We start from the raw sequence: 12,991 nt of genomic DNA, 5'->3' as shown, positions 1-12,991 counted from the left end.
GCACTCATAATGCTGGTGGCTGAAAGACCAAAAGCAGCACCAAAGGAAGGGATCTTATTTAGGCACCAGCCTTTTGCTCTAGCAGAATCTGAGAAGACCACGGGTAGGGCCCTGATACCATCCACACTTCCATTTGGGCTTCACAACAGGAGACAAGATCCCTGCACCAAGAAGAGAGCACGGTCTTTTCTGAGGAGAGAGAAGGGTGGGGAGCTCCGCCTCTGTCCTTCAAGGAGACTGGCCCACCAGTCTAGAGACACACACACAGCAAAATGTCATCGTGATCAGCAGGGTCTGTGCTAAAAAATTATAACTACACGGCATTTTCTCCAGTTCTGACACCTTTTTAATAGAAATCACTGTTTTTAGGAAACAAATAGCACTTTTGTAATTTTTTTTTACAATGTTTCTTACCTTGATCTTAATTTAAGTAACACTAGGAAGACCTCAATATCTTTTATTTTCCTTTTTAATTTAAAAAAAAGTGTTTTTTTCCCCAGATACAAAGATTTTTGCCCTTGCATAAAAAAACAGTGCCCGAACGATGACACAAGGACTCACAAAGACTCACGGGACCTCACTGACACTATGATTCCTACTCTACCATGCAAGGTCTCGGCTACCCTTAATTGGACTGTCAGCCTGAAAAACAGCTTTTCTATTCCTTATTTTAGTTTTTGTTACCAAGAAAGTAAAATGAACAGTAAAATAAAACTTTCCTTAAAGAAAAAAAGAACAAAAACAAAAATTAAAGAAAGAGAAAAGAAACGTCTCCATTCAATTCACACACACCTGGGTCGCGTGCTGCTTCACTCAAGATCTTCTCTTCTTATAAATATAGAAAAGGGATGGAGCTTGTTTTCAAGTAAAATCACTGATCCACCTTTTTTTCCTTCCTGGACACACACATCCTTCTTCCCTGCCTTGGGCAAGGGCCAGTGGCCCGGGCTCTGCTTGTTCTTGGAGAGGAGACAGCGGGATAACCACGGAGATGCGCGATTCACCAAGCAGGGAAGGAAGGAGACTGGGCAGGCTTCAGGAGTGGTGGGGTTACCGCGCAGGGAGCAGAGCGCAGGGGAGAAGAACCTACTGGCTGTTCTTGGTGTCGGTCTCCCCTTGCACGAGGCCCCCACCAGATGTGATTAAATACTGCTTATTTGATACACTGTCCCACCCCCTGCTCCCTCCAGCCACTCCCCTTCCCTCTTCTGGGCACTAGGGTTGGTTAAATCTCAATTCCTTTTTTTGGTTTTATAGTAGCGAAAGTTTAGAAACAGGAAAGCCCACATACTCTTTGGACTTGTCTTCTCTACCTAAACAAACGGCTCGGCAAGTAAGGATCTGAAACCTGCTCTCCTCCCTCCGCCCGTCCCTGCTCCCCACCCAAGAAAACAGAAACAAACCCATCGTGGCTGTGGAGGCTGCTGCAGGCACACACTGGTGTATAATAGAGAGAGTAAATATATTATTTCACTTGGCATGGTGCTGGCAAAGAACCTCCAGCTGGCACTATTTCATGTAACATGGTCCAATCTTTGCATGTACACACAGAATAAGAAGGATCAATTGGCAAACTCTGGTGCCACCTGGCACAAGCATCTTCTCTCTCTCTGGAACCAAAGAACCAAAAGAATTCTGCACTTTCCAGAAATCCGGCTTTGCTTTTCTAGAGTCTTCAGTGTTCTGCTCTCCTTGCCGCCGGGATCCCGTGGCTTCTCTTAGAGGGGCTCTGTTATTTAGTCTCTTCCCCCTGGTTACAGTTCACTGTGCAGCTCTGGGAGGAGGGGGAAGGGGCCGGCGTGGAGGTGGCGGCATTGGCAGGGGGGGTGCAGTCCGGGCCGTTGGAGATGGCCCCCACAGTGGCCTCAGAGTCTACAGGTTTGGAGAGGTCGATGCCGTGGATGAGGCGAATCAGCTGTTTTACCTTCTCCAGGGAGCTGTGCATCTCCTTCTGCCGGGCCAGGATGGTGTTCTTCATTTCCATGCATTTCTGCAGCAAATGACAAGGGCAGTGGCACTGAGCCGCCTTGTTTCTAACAGGCCTGGCAGCCCCTGAGAGCAGAGCGCCTTCTCTCTGCCCAGGGAGAAGAAGCTCTGCTGGCTGCTGTGCAGCCCCTGGGCCTTGCTGTGCTCCTCAGTGGAGTGGGCAGCTACTACCTAAGGAACAGGGCGGGTGGAGTGGGTAGGCTGGGGGGGTCCCAGAGGCAACAGAGGGAGAAAGAGCATGCGGGCACCAACACACGGGAGTACTAACGCTTAAAAACAAACCGGCAGAGCCGCCATCAGACTTCCAAACAAAGGTTGTTTAAAAAAAAAAAAAGTTCCCACAGCTGCCCTGCAGCCTGTTTAGGCAGGTTTTGATACGCTTCTGTCATGCTAACTGGGGAGCCTTCAGGACTGGACTGAGCTCTCCAGGGTGGAAAACACGCAGTGCTATCTGGATTCCATCTGAGGGCAGCAGGAAGTGAGAGGACAGGCCAGCAGCATTTAGGAGGATCGAAGCCCCAAGGACAAAGGCCTGCAGCCAGTACACCTTCTGCTCAGCCAGGGACTTGGAGTCTTTGGCCCTTTTGCCCTCAGCTTCCCACGCCTGCTGGCTTCTATTTTAGGCAGAGAAAGAGATCAAAGAGGTGTTAAATCTGCATGCCACGGGTAGGTATGGTGAGGAGGAGAAAGCAGGTAAGCAGGACAGTTCAACTGCCACCAAGTACAAGGCACCACCTGGTATCCATGAGGGCTGAGGTCACTTCACTCCAACAAGGGTGACCTACTCAATGGAAAAGAAGACTGGCTCCTTGCCTGGGAGGAGCCTCTGTCCCCCTGCTGCAAATACAACCCTCTTTCCCACTTGGACAGGCTGGGCTGGGCAGTACTTACTTCCAATACTTGTCTCTAGAAAGCCCGCTTCCTCACACTGGTCAGGAAAACCGGGAAATGCAATCAGCATGGTGTGGAAGAAAGAGCGAGGGAGGGCCGTATGGATGGGCCCACTCGCTCAGGTGACTAGGAAGAATCACACGAGGGGACCTGGTCTGTGTCTGCTCAGTGTCAGGTGAGGCGCTACGCTCCCCCCACACAGTCAGGAATACGCAAGGCCATGGCTACACTGTTGTAGCTGTTACTTATTCAGCCTGAAGACTGAAAATCCTCTCTGATTAAAGCCAGGAGGATGTTACAAAGCTTGGGTAAGGCACCACCTACCAACTGGTCGCCTGTACCTGAGGTCTGAACTCTTAACTGGATGGCAAACTGCATTTGCCCAAGTTAATCACATTAATAAACAGAAAGACCCGAAGCAGCCTGGGGCCCACACGTACTGTTACGTATATGGAAAGGCCTAGGTCTCTGCACCTATGTATCGACTGCTGAAGGCGTGAGGTTTTACTTACACTTATGGAATTGCTGAGCTGTTTCACCTTTTGCTCTAGTTGTTCTCGTTCTTGTTTTAAATCTGAACTCCATTTGAGTAACTTCTGTTTCTCTTCTTCTTTTGCTTAAAAAAAAAAAAAAAAGGAACGGTTTTTGACAATTAATTCTTTGAAATGGCCTCTGTGCTCAGAATGCCTGCCAAAGAAGGTATTTTTCCCAGAGCTCCCATGAGTCCTACAACCAGTGCAGAGAATCTGCCCACCTGGACTTTTCCTTTTTCTGTGTACAGTATGTTAAGAAAACTGTCGGTGGCTTGGGTCTGGCTTTACATAAATGAGATACCACATCTCATTTTTTTCCCCAAGAAGTGCTACAGGCCAGGCATGGTGGCTCATGCCTGTACTCCTAGGACTTTGGGAGGCCAAGGCAGGTGAATCACTTGAGCCCAGGAGTTCGAGACCAGCCTGGGTGACATGGCGAAACCTGTCTCCACCAAAAAATGCTAAAGTTAACTGGTCATGGTAGTACACACCTATAGTCTCAGCTATTTGGAAGGCTGAGGTAGGAGGATCAACTGGGCCCAGGAGGAGGAAGCTGCAGTGGGCTGTGATCACGCCACAACACCCGAGCCTGGGTGATACAGTGAGACCTTGTCTCAAAAAATAAATGAATAATAATAATAAAAAATGCTACAGAAGTTTTCCACTTTATCCAATAAAAGGTTTTCATTTGCTTTGTTTCCTCCAATAGTTAAGGGCAAAAGGTTTTCATTTTTAAATTTAAATTCCCTTTTGAGAATAAAAAAAATACTGCCAGTATTTTTTTCAAACAAGGGGAAGCTTACAAAAAAGTGGGTATGGATAACTCCTTACCTGCTTTGTAGGCAATATAGGAATGAACAATTGCTAAAGTTCCAGGCCATGGAATTGCTTCTTCCTTCTTCAGCATCTGAAAAGATTTTTAGAATTTTACCTTGAGGAGGTTTAAACACACATCCTCTATGTAACAGCTAGCAATGGTATCTGTGGCTACTGGCAGATAAAATCCAGGAAGGATTTATGGTAGCAGTGTTACAAAACCCTGGTCTATAGTTTCTGGACTAAAAAGTTCCAAATATCAGCTTAGGAGAATCAAGTTCAAGGCAGGAAGAGCCAGGACACTTGAGCCCAGGCTTAGAAGGAGCTGGGACTTGGCTGAGCATTCCTATCTTTTCACACACGCCACATGACGCCCAACCACTCCCGACAGCTAGAACCACCAACACAAAAGCTGCACATCAGCATGATGGCAACAGCCACTGGCAGTTTCGTCCTTGACCTGACATGGGCTGCCTGTCTCAATTTTAGATTTCCATGTCCCTCAAAGACATCCTGACCAAGGAAATTAAATATTAGTTCCAAATACTAAAGTATAATCTAGACTGTATGTCAAAAATCATCAGAAGGTCACAAAGCAGCATCAGGAGGAGGACAGTGAGAGAAGTGTTCCGCTGCACCACAGGCTGCAGGATGAGGACAATATTACAAGGGAAAACCAGAATTTGTTCAAAGCAGGATTCCAAAGAACTGAGCAGAATCCCAGTACTTGCTGAGCTACTGGGCTTGCTTATTTATTATTTATACTTTGCCTACCTCTACAAAAGACTTGAGGCAGCTTATAATAAAATCATAAAGATATAAGTATACATGCATAGTTGAGAAAAGGCGACCAGAAACCAAAGAGAGAAGGAGGGAGGCTAGGACAGTTACTAATATGTTTGCCTTTTAAGTCTATAAAATATCGACAGCACTTTACACTTAGTTCTCTGAGCCTGATATAACAAAATAGGTTAAAAGTGAAATGGGTGTTGTTTTATTATTATTATTATTTTTTTGAGACAGAGTCTCGCTCTTGTCACCCAGGCTGGAGTGCAGTGGTGTGACCTCCACTCACTGCAACCTCTGCCTCCTGGGTTCGAGCGATTCTCCTGCCTCAGCTTCCCAAGTAGCTGGGATTACAGGCGCCTGCCACCACGCCCGGCTAATTTTTATATTTTTAGTAGAGATGGGGTTTCGCCATGTTGGCCAGGCTGGTCTCGAACTCCTGACCTTAGGTGACCTGCCCGCCTTGGCCTCCCAAAGTGCTGAGATTACAGGCGTGAGTCACCGCACTTGGCCCAGGGTGTTATTTTAATTAATCAACTGGGCAATTTCCCTTAATTTTATTCCCAAAGAAGAGTTTTAAAACCATATACTTGGTCTGGACCATTCCTAGAGAATGAGGCACACTGGACTTTTAAGGGTCTTGACTTTTAAAGAGAATATAAGTCATTTCAAATACAAGAAGTGTCTATCCAGCTCAGTAATACGGCAGAGGGCTTCTGAGGGATTGAAGGCCGTGCGCCTGCAGGCTATGTCGTGAACAGGGAAGATGCAGCCTGGAGACGGACTGGGAGAGAGAAGAGACTGCCATTTCCCTGGGAAAGGAATTCCTCCTGATGGCCATGTCTTTGTCCTCCTTGGCCCCTCCCCTGTTGGACCCGCCCACAGTACCTGGTCCTGACATCTGGGACAGATCCACATGCCCTTGGGAATTGTTTTCAGAGGGGGGTCTAAGCAGTCCAAATGATATACACGGGAACACGTGTCGCACATCAGTAACTGGCCACTTTTTCTGCAAACGCTGCAAAAATCCTCATGAATATCACCCTATAAAGTTGAGAGGAAAGGTAAGAAAAAGGACAAAAAAGGTAAAATTTTAATGTTAACATGCACATTCTAGATGCATATAAATGTTTTAGGACAATCAGCTGCCTCGTTCCAGGAGTATTCAAGAGAAGTAGGAATCACCAACAGCACAGGCCCCTACTCACTCTACATAGCTAAGGCTCCCTGGGTGGGGACAGTACAATAGTCCCCCCTTATCCTTGGGGAATATGTTCCAAGACCCCTAGTGGATGCCTGAAACCTCCATACTGAACCCTATATATATGTTTTTCTATACACGCAGACCCACGATAAAGTTTAATTTATAAATTAGGCACAATAAGAGATTAACAACAGTGACTAAGAAAACAACAATTATAACGATATACTGTAATAAAAGATGTGAATGAGGTCCGTCTTTTTTCTTTCTCAAAACACCTTAATATTTTCAGACTGCAGTTGACTATGGGTAACTGAAACAATAAGAAGTGAAACCTCAGATAAGGGGGGGACTAGTGTATTCTTTTTTTTTTTTTTTTTGAGACAGAGTCTCGCTCTGTCACCCAGGCTGGAGTGCAGTGGCGTGATCTCGGCTCACTGCAAGCTCCGCCTCCCGGGTTCACACCATTCTCCTGCCCCAGCCTCCAGAGTAGCTGGGACTACAGGCGCCTGCCACCATCCCCGACTAATTTTTTGTATTTTTAGTAGAGACGGGGTTTCACGTGTTAGCCAGGATGGTCTCGATCTCCTGACCTGGCGATCTGCCTGCCTCAGCCTCCCAAAGTGCTGGGATTACAGGCGTGAGCCACCGCGCCCAGCCGGGACTACTGTATTCTTAGAGTTTACAGGAGAGGTCTATAGTTGCCTAGGCCAAAATTAACATTATAGGTGATACCTAAGAGTTTTATTATGTTTTGGTAGAGGACAACCTACATATCATAAATCTTACAGGTACGGAAATCCATTCATCAAAGTGTTTCACAATATGATACAAACAATTCTCATCACCTATCAATTCTGGGGGGAGTTTAGAAGGACTGGGAAAGAAGACACACAAAAATTGGAGTTTTCCTGAATTTGCCTGCTCAAGAAGAAAAAAATACAGTGAAAGTTCAAATGGGAAAATATTAAGTCAGAAACAAATTAAATTCATATGCGAGTTCTTTCTAAAATGAAGAATTTAAAAAGCCAAAGCAACAGCTGACAATGTTCTCCTAAAACCAGTATTTTGTGTTTGCTGTTCAATGGGCCATTCTATTCTGGGAGGCTTTATCCCTATAAAAACTTCACCAGCTGGAAAAAGACCAGCAGCCCCAGTCTGTTCTGCTGGTCCTGTCTCTCTACCACCCCCATCACAGTGACAGTTTTAGAACTCAGGTAAGTCTGCTGGAGCCTCTGAACAGAAGGCACCATCAGAATAAAGCAGATCTACTTAAAATTGGAAGAGGAGAACATAGCCAAAAAAAAAAAAAAAAAAAAAAAAAAGCTATTAAAGAGGTCTTTTCCAGAGAGTCAATCTCTAGCTCATTCTCTGGATGGGATTAAATCCATTGATAAGAACACCAGGGAAGGGAAGACTGAAGGGAAGTGCTACAGGTGACCCAGCAAGTCAAGCCAATGTGCTGCTGTGGATTTCCTGGCTATTCTGCCAGAAGGTCTAATACAGAAATTGTGCACAAGAAGCAATAATAGAGAGCAATGTGAGTCCCTCCTTTCTATGATGTAATCCCTCCATCACCACCAGTGAAGGAACACATCGTCATAGACCTACAATTTCACTCCAAGGGAAACTTGCTCTGTAATCCACTAGGGTATCTGGCAGCCCAGAAAAGAGGCTACAAAAGTTTTAAGATACATCATAGTGTGGATGGATTTTAATCTTTTTCTTTTCTTTTTTTTTTTTAGACAGAGTCTCTTGCTCTGTTGCCCAGGCTGGAGGGCAGTGGCGCAATCTTGGCTCACCGCAACCTCTGCCTCCTGGATTCAAGCAATTCTCCTGCCTCAGACTCCTGAGTAGCTGGGATTACAGGTGCCCACCACCACGCCTGGCTAACTTTTATATTTTTAGTAGAGACAGGGTTTCACCATGTTGGTCAGGCTGGTCTCGAACTCCTGACTTCATGATCTGCCCACCTCGGCCTCCCAAAGTGCTGGGATTACAGGCGTGAGCCACTGCGCCTGGCAGATTTTAATGTTTCTTAGTAGGAAAATGTGACCACTGGACAGTAAAAAAGATAACATATGTTCTAAAATATTACATGTGAATGTAGCCTAATAGTTTAACTTCTAGGCACCAAAAGAGGTAAGGTTTCATCCCTAGATTTACTATGATTTTCTTCCTTCATTATTAAAATCAGGCTGAGGGCTACTCTTCTCCTCTAGAGGGTCACCCTTTCTCGAACCTTATCCCTAAGTGGTGAGTCTGTGTCTTTAGAAAGTTTATTTAAAATGTGTGATTTTAGAGACTGTTTTATGTGAACTACAGAAAAAATTATCAGTGATGGAGTGAATGAGACAAACTGGGCATCTTATTCAGAGGGACTTGGGATAAACAAAGAGGTGTTCACTTTGCTCCTGAGCACGGAGCACATCAAGAAACAGAAGGCAGAAAGACAGAAAATAAAAATTAAATAATTTATTTAAGTTCTCAAAGAAAACTTCCTATCTTGTTTATATACCCTATAATTTTTGGTGTTAAGATCCCTTTTCACTCTTAAAGTTACTGAGGATCCCAGAGAGCTTTTATATGAGTTATATCTATTAATATTTACTGTTAATAACAGTTAAAAAACAATTTTTTTTGAGAGAGGGTCTGGCTCTGTCACCCAGGCTGGAGTGCAGTGCTGTGATCTCGGCTTACTGCAGCCTCGACCTCCCAGGCTCAGGTAATCCTCCCACCTCAGCCTCCCAAGTAGCTGGGACTACAAGCGTGTACCACCATGCCCGGATAATTTTTTTATTTTTTTGTAGAGATGGGGGTCTCCCTTTATTACCGAGGCTGGTAAAAACTTTCAATTCTGAATTACAGAACCATGAAAAATTACAAACAAAGTATATTAAAACATTTTAAAACTCCAAAATACAGAGGTACACATTCCATTAGCTGCCAGAGTAACATCATCACACATCATGCAATATCTGGTAAACTCCACTGTTCGGTCTTGAGAGAATGAAAATGGCAAATGACGGTTTAGTATCATTATGAAAATAGTTTTGATTTTATGACTCCCTGAAAGAGTCCTGGGGACTCCCAGACTACACTTTGAGAACTGCTGCCCATAGAAATGAATATAAAATGCCAAAACATTTTACCCATACAGAACCGGTTCTTTGCCTAAAAAGAGCAGAGGAAGTCCTACGGAGGCACCATGCCAGGTCAAAATGCTTAGGCTTTGATGACTGACCAAATTATTACTATAAACCAGACAGTAGGTAAGTTGAAAGACAGCTGGCCCATGATGCTTTGCTAGGTGCTGAGGACGTGTGTTTTTAGGAAACACTCTGGCAATACCAACTGCAATTTCATCATGTGCTAAACAATTTTTATAATTATGTTAACGTATCTTCCCTTCTCATAAAAATGATGATAGTACATCCAGAGGATTAGTGTCTGGTAGGTTCTGTATTACACCAAGTCCCTCAAAATGGTTATTGATCCCTAGAAATGCCTGCCTCTCAAGTGTTATTGTTTAATTAATGCTGTTGGAACTTATGCTACCCAGCAGCAAACATACAGAGACCTGTGTGTTGATTTTAATCACTGCCACTACTGGGATACTGTAAAAGGAGAAGTCAATTATCTTAAAAATACCTTCTGCTGAGTTTAACTTAGGGAGTTCTTTAGAAAAGCTTTCTTTTACCTTCAGATTTCTGGAAAGAAAAATGTTTCAATTTTAAGACAAAACCTGGCAGAAGCTCTTAGTTTGTGAGTTGATGAGTGGATCCTTTGGGTTCAATCTTTCAAAGAAAACCATAATCCCATTTGACCCAAAAAATACAACAAAAACAACACTGTTTAGGAGAGAGACTCACATGCAGAACCACAAAATCATCTGTCCCCTAGCATTTGTGTACCACCCTAGAGGGAGAGCTCTACCAAAAGGCCAATGAGCTGGTGATCCTTTGGCAATACTTCAACTGAGAAGAAGTTGGGACAATCTTTGGCGCTAGCAAACAAGATTTCTGAGGGAGACCCTGCTGCTCATTAACAGGAGAGTTAGAAAACCTGTGTCAATTATTAATGCCAAAAGTCAGGAAAGCTAGACAAAATGCTGAATCTTTAGAGAATGATGAATCTGTAACCACCAGCGACATCTAAGGAAGGAAACAAGGAAACCTGTCAGAGAACAGAATTCTTCTATGACCCTAGTCCTCCAAAGGTAACACTTTCCTTGTTGCCTCTGGAATTTTAACTCAGAATATTCATATGGTATTCTGCTGCTCCTTGGAGAGGGGTGTGCCACTAGTAGGTTCTGAGAACCTTCAAGTTCAAGGGACATTTTATCTTAGGATGGTCAATGACAAGCTCTGTAATTCACCAAATAACTGAGACATGTGTGAAATGAAACTCTTTATTTCCCTCTTCAGATCTGCTCCTCTCTTAATCTTTAGTAAATGGAAGCTTCATCTTTCTAGTCGTTTAGGCCAAAAACTTTGGTTTTCTCCTTGACCATTCTTTTTCTCATAACCTATATTCAATCCTGATGGCTCTTCAAAATATAGGCAGACGTGATCACTTTTCTCCATCTCTGCTTCTTCCAAGCTATCATCATCATCTTTCTTTTTTTTTTTGAGACAGGGTCTTGTTCTGTCACCCAGGCCGGAGTGCAGTGGCACCACCATGGCTCACTGCAGCCTCAACCTCCCATGCTCAAGTGATCCTTGCAAGCAGGGATCACTTGCAAGCAGCTGTGACTAAAGGGGCACACCAGTATGCCCGGCTAATTTTTGTATATTTAGTAGAGACGGGGTTTCACTATGTTGCCATCACACCTGGCTAATTTTTTAATGTTTTGTAGAGACAGGGGTCTTGCCATGTTGTCCAGGCTGGTCTTGAACTCCTGGGCTCAAGCAATCCACCCACCTCAGCCTCCCAAAGTGTTGGGATTTACAGGCGTGAGCCACCATGCCTGCCCATCATCATCTCTTGCCTGGACAACTGCAAAAGCCTCCTAACTGGTCTTCCTGCTTCCATCCTATTTTCCCTATAGGCCCTTTTCTTCTGCATATTTTAGACACAGTGATCCTTTTTAAAATCCAAGTTGATTTTGCACACACCTTAAAAATAATAAATGCAAGCAAGAATCATTAAAGGATGCTAAAATCATTAGATAACAGTTTGTTGGGAAACTGGATATTTATACAGACTCAAAGCTATCTCCACCACAGAAAAAAGGCACATTTACAGGTGGAAAAATCTGATAGAAACTATCTTAGAAGATGAAAGTTAACATCACCAACAACAGAAGAGACTGACAACATGTGCCTCCTGCTGTGATGCCCTGATAATGACCCATCGTCACTTATTAGTGCTCCTGCAAAAATGCATACCCTGAATCTACTGCTGAGAAAAAAAATCAGACAATCCAAACGGAGAGGCATTCTACAGAAGAACTGGCTATCTTTTTAAAAACCTCAATGTTATGAAAGACAAAGACTGAGAAACTCTTCCAGAAAAAAGGATTACCAAACAGACAATATCATGACAATAAATGTCAAGAGTAATCTTGAATTGGACCCTGGAGCAGGAAAAACAAAGTGTCACAAAAGCAAGTAAGGGACAAATGGAGCAATCTGAATATGGACTGTATATTTTATATAGTAATATGTTATTAGTGTTACATTTCCTCAATTTGATAAATGCATTGTACCTACATAAGAGAGTATCTTTGCTCTTAGGAGATATATAGGAAAATATTTTAGGGTGAAGATTCATGAAGTCTGCAACTTCTTGTTACCTGGTTCCCCTAAAATAAGTGTGTATGGTAGGTGAGAAGCATAGGCAAAATGGTAACAACTGATGAATCAATGTGAAGGATATACATTGGTTCTTTGTACCATTATTGTAACTTTTCTGTAGGTTTGAAAATTTTCAAAATAAATACTGAAAACTTATGTCACTCCTCTGCCCAAAATCCTCTAATGGTCTCCCATTTTACTGAGAACGAAAGCCACAAATCCCTGCGCAACTGGCCCGGCCACTTCTGAGGCCTCATTTCCCACCGCCCTGGCCAGCTTGCTCTGCCCCCGCTATCCTGGCCCTCTTGCTTTTCTTTCAAGATGCCATGCACACTCCCACCTCAGGGCTTTGCACTGCTGTTCCCTCTGCCTGGCAGGCTCTTCCCCCAGATCCTCCCGAGGCTTCACCACTCTTCATAAACATCAGCCTCCTGCCAGTATGCTATATGCCCTTAATCCATTCCATTTTTGTTTTCTTTTTAGAGATGGAGTCTCACTCTTATCACCCAGGCTGGAGTGCAGTGGCACAATCTCTGCTCACTGCAACCTCCTCCTCCTGGGTTCCAGGGATTCTCCTGCCTCAGTCTCCTGAGTAGCTGGGATTACAGCAGCGCGCCATGCCCGGCTAATTTTTGTGTTTTTGTAGAGACCAGGTTTCGCCATGTTGGCCAGGCTGGTCTTGAACTCCTGACTTCAGATGATCTGCCTGCCTCGGCCTCCCAAAGTGTTGGGATTACAGGCATAAGCCACCATGCCCGGCCCCATTTTTCTTCATAGCACTTATCATTACCTGACATTATATATTCACTTTCTTATTATCTGCCTCTTCAGATGAGCTCCTTGAGGACAGGGAGTTGGTTTTGTTCCCTGCTGTGTCCCCAGCCTCAAGAATAGCACTTGCTCAGCAGAGTAGCTCTCAGTGAGTATCTGTTGGTGAATTCTGAGCTTTGTTGAGGTTCATTTAAACATTTAGAGCACTA

General features: G+C 44.1%; 1 protein-coding gene across 50 annotated transcripts in view; it reads right to left on the bottom strand.

Moving 5' to 3' along the window:
* Positions 1 to 323: 323 nt before the first annotated feature.
* The window catches only part of PHF21A (PHD finger protein 21A), a 190,750-nt gene continuing 178,082 nt past the window's right edge, over positions 324 to 12,991 (bottom strand). For 49 of the 50 annotated variants that reach the window (XM_009246416.4, XM_054524426.2, XM_054524414.2 and 46 more), the window contains 4 exons: positions 5,901 to 6,056; positions 4,242 to 4,317; positions 3,390 to 3,493; positions 324 to 1,990 (listed from right to left, as the gene is read on the bottom strand). In XM_009246416.4, the coding sequence (XP_009244691.1) occupies positions 1,733 to 1,990; positions 3,390 to 3,493; positions 4,242 to 4,317; positions 5,901 to 6,056 (594 nt within the window). In that variant the 3' untranslated portion in view covers positions 324 to 1,732. Of the gene's footprint in view, positions 1,991 to 2,878; positions 3,004 to 3,389; positions 3,494 to 4,241; positions 4,318 to 5,900; positions 6,057 to 12,991 lie in introns of those variants that run through there. The other variant, XM_054524436.2, reaches the window with a different exon arrangement.

This window comes from Pongo abelii, chromosome 9 (genome assembly GCF_028885655.2).
Source record: "Pongo abelii isolate AG06213 chromosome 9, NHGRI_mPonAbe1-v2.0_pri, whole genome shotgun sequence".
In the NCBI taxonomy this organism is placed as follows: domain Eukaryota; kingdom Metazoa; phylum Chordata; class Mammalia; order Primates; family Hominidae; genus Pongo; species Pongo abelii.
This window is presented reverse-complemented; position numbering and strand designations above follow the sequence as displayed.